Here is a 2377-nt window from a genome sequence, read left to right on the forward strand (position 1 = left end):
GATCTCCCCTTCCTCATTAGTTTGTAGCCCAAACGGTTCGGAAAGTTCCAAAAACAGAAGTTGGCACAATCCGATGGTCACCCAACTTGAAGACAGGTCTCCTGACACTTGTGGGGGTCAAAGGTTAAACCGTTCGTTAAGCCGTAGGTTAAACCGTTCGATCACTGTAGACGTTCACCATGAGACAAACACCGCTCTAGCTCTGCCTCCTTTCACCGCAGATGCGGACGTRMGACACGGGCGGATGTGGTGGATTGAGACMCATCCAATGCAAAGAAACAGATATCTTTAGCTTAAAMTGACTGATTTTGATGGGGATTTYTTTGTTATGTAACTTAGATTGACGCACTGGTGTGTCAATCGACTCCAGGGGGTTATTTATAATCCACATAACAAATTACATTTGTTGTTGCTGCAGGAATATTTTCCGGTTGTAGCAAACTGGCTCAAATTAGTAKGTAGAGTGAAACAGTCTTTACGCAAGAGAGGAACATTACCAGATGTTCCAGACAATACATATCACACCTTCCGCTCCCATTTTCACATGCAGTGCTGAACTGAAGTGTTTGTCTGGTATTATTTAACGGGGCCTGATTCTGGTGGCTATAGACACAAGGGATTCTAGAGCCGGGGTCTGATCAAGCGGGAACGCTCTCGGCTCCTGGACCACGGCAGCTTTGGTTCAGCCCATTGTATGTGCCATTCCTACCCTTGGCCTTCCTAGCTGTCATTCCTCTTTCATTGTCTGTCCTGTCACTGTCCTTCCACAGATTTTAACCTGACCCTTAGAAGTCGGATGTGAAATGCAGTTAAAGGGATTGAATGGAGAGCACAGACAGTCAAATTGGATATTGGTGGAAAGAGGATCTGTGCTGGGAAGAAGGTAGTGACAAGTTCAGACAACCCTGTTTCCTTTATCAAATAGTAAAGCTGCTGAGATCAGGAAAGACTGCCTGGCAGCCAAAAGAGGAGAGAAAGAGACGGGTATGAAGAGAATAACAAGAGAGGAGGAAAAAGATGAGGAGGAAGAAAAGGAGGAAGAACTGACGAGGAAAACAAACAAGAGCATAGAGGARGACGGGCAACAAGAGAGGAGGAAAGAGTGAGTGAGAAAAAGGGTAGACAAGGAAGGTAGATGCCTGTCCTAAGCCCACCACTCCATCCAGACCGTACCTGTTGATGGCCGAGCTGAGTTCATCCAGAMCGTACCTGTTGATGGCCGAGCTGAGTTCATCCAGACGGCGGGTGTCGCTGGTGGTGCTGTTGTCCAGTTTGGAGAGGCTGTCCATCCTCTTCAGGATCACCTCCAGCATGTCACTGATCTTCCTTAGCACCCCACGAGACTCCACTCCCCCCATCACTACACAGCGAGAGGGAGAGAGAGAGAGGGAGAGAGAGAGAGAGAGTGAGAGGTAGTAAACAATCGATAAAAGCCCAATAACAAGAGAGCGCGGAACGCTTACTATTTAGCCGAGCCCAGTCTCCAATTCATATCCTTAAGTAAGCATCCTTCTCTTTCTGCCCTATAGCTTCCTGTGCTAGCAGCATACTTTGCCTGCCTAGCTCAGGCTAAAACATTAATTATTTCAACCACTGACTCCCAGACTTCCTACCACCTAGAGTATAATTTATAATGGTACACACTGCCGCAAAGGCCTGAGTTACGGAACTATGAAGTGGAACTAATCGTGTTGACATTCCCCGCACTCCGGGGGATGCAATTACGTGTAACCCCGGCTGTATTTATTTCACCCTAGTGAATCAGAGAGGTCGTAGGTGCAGACACTGTGTGTGTGTGTGTGTATATTTATGTGCGTGTGCGTGCGTGCGTGCGTGCGTGCGTGCTGTGTGTGTGTGTGTGTGTGTGTCTGTAAGGCCAGGCTCTTTATCCTCTTGATGCTTTGATTGTTCCGCTTCTCTTTATAGGATTATGTGGTGGTGACTGGCTAGACAAACCAAGGTCATATACACAATCAATCTACTTAGACAACAGCTCTATATAAAACACAGCCAGACAACATATTGGGCCAGACTGACTGAAATAACATTGACAGGATTACAATGCAATGAATATTTTCTGAAGATGAATAAGATACCTTTCCGGCAAACCTTCACTGACACAATGTGCAATAACACATCTTGAGGTATTTAAAAGACCGCCYTGTCTTACCAGTCGGCGCCACGTGAAAAGCTAGCTATTCKCTGGCCCAAGTGGGGAAACTTCAGGTTGAGGAGTAAGTTTCACACATCCCCATGTGCTACACATCCACCATGCTCTAACTAACTGGACCATTGGAACTATATACACTGAACTAAAATATAAACGCAAGATGTAAAGTGTTGGTCCCATGTTTCATGAGCTGATATAAAAAATCCC

General features: G+C 46.2%; 1 protein-coding gene across 1 annotated transcript in view; it reads right to left on the minus strand.

Moving 5' to 3' along the window:
* Positions 1-895: 895 nt before the first annotated feature.
* LOC111975806 (alpha-1,6-mannosylglycoprotein 6-beta-N-acetylglucosaminyltransferase B-like) overlaps positions 896-2377 on the minus strand; it is an 80245-nt gene continuing 78763 nt past the window's right edge. The window contains exons 3-4 of the mRNA XM_070448275.1: positions 1174-1360; positions 896-953 (exon numbers count right to left, since the gene is read on the minus strand). Of these exons, the coding sequence (XP_070304376.1) occupies positions 896-953; positions 1174-1360 (245 nt within the window). The remainder of the gene's footprint in view (positions 954-1173; positions 1361-2377) is intronic.

Source organism: Salvelinus sp. IW2-2015, linkage group LG1 (assembly GCF_002910315.2).
Source record: "Salvelinus sp. IW2-2015 linkage group LG1, ASM291031v2, whole genome shotgun sequence".
Classification (NCBI taxonomy): Eukaryota; Metazoa; Chordata; class Actinopteri; order Salmoniformes; family Salmonidae; genus Salvelinus; species Salvelinus sp. IW2-2015.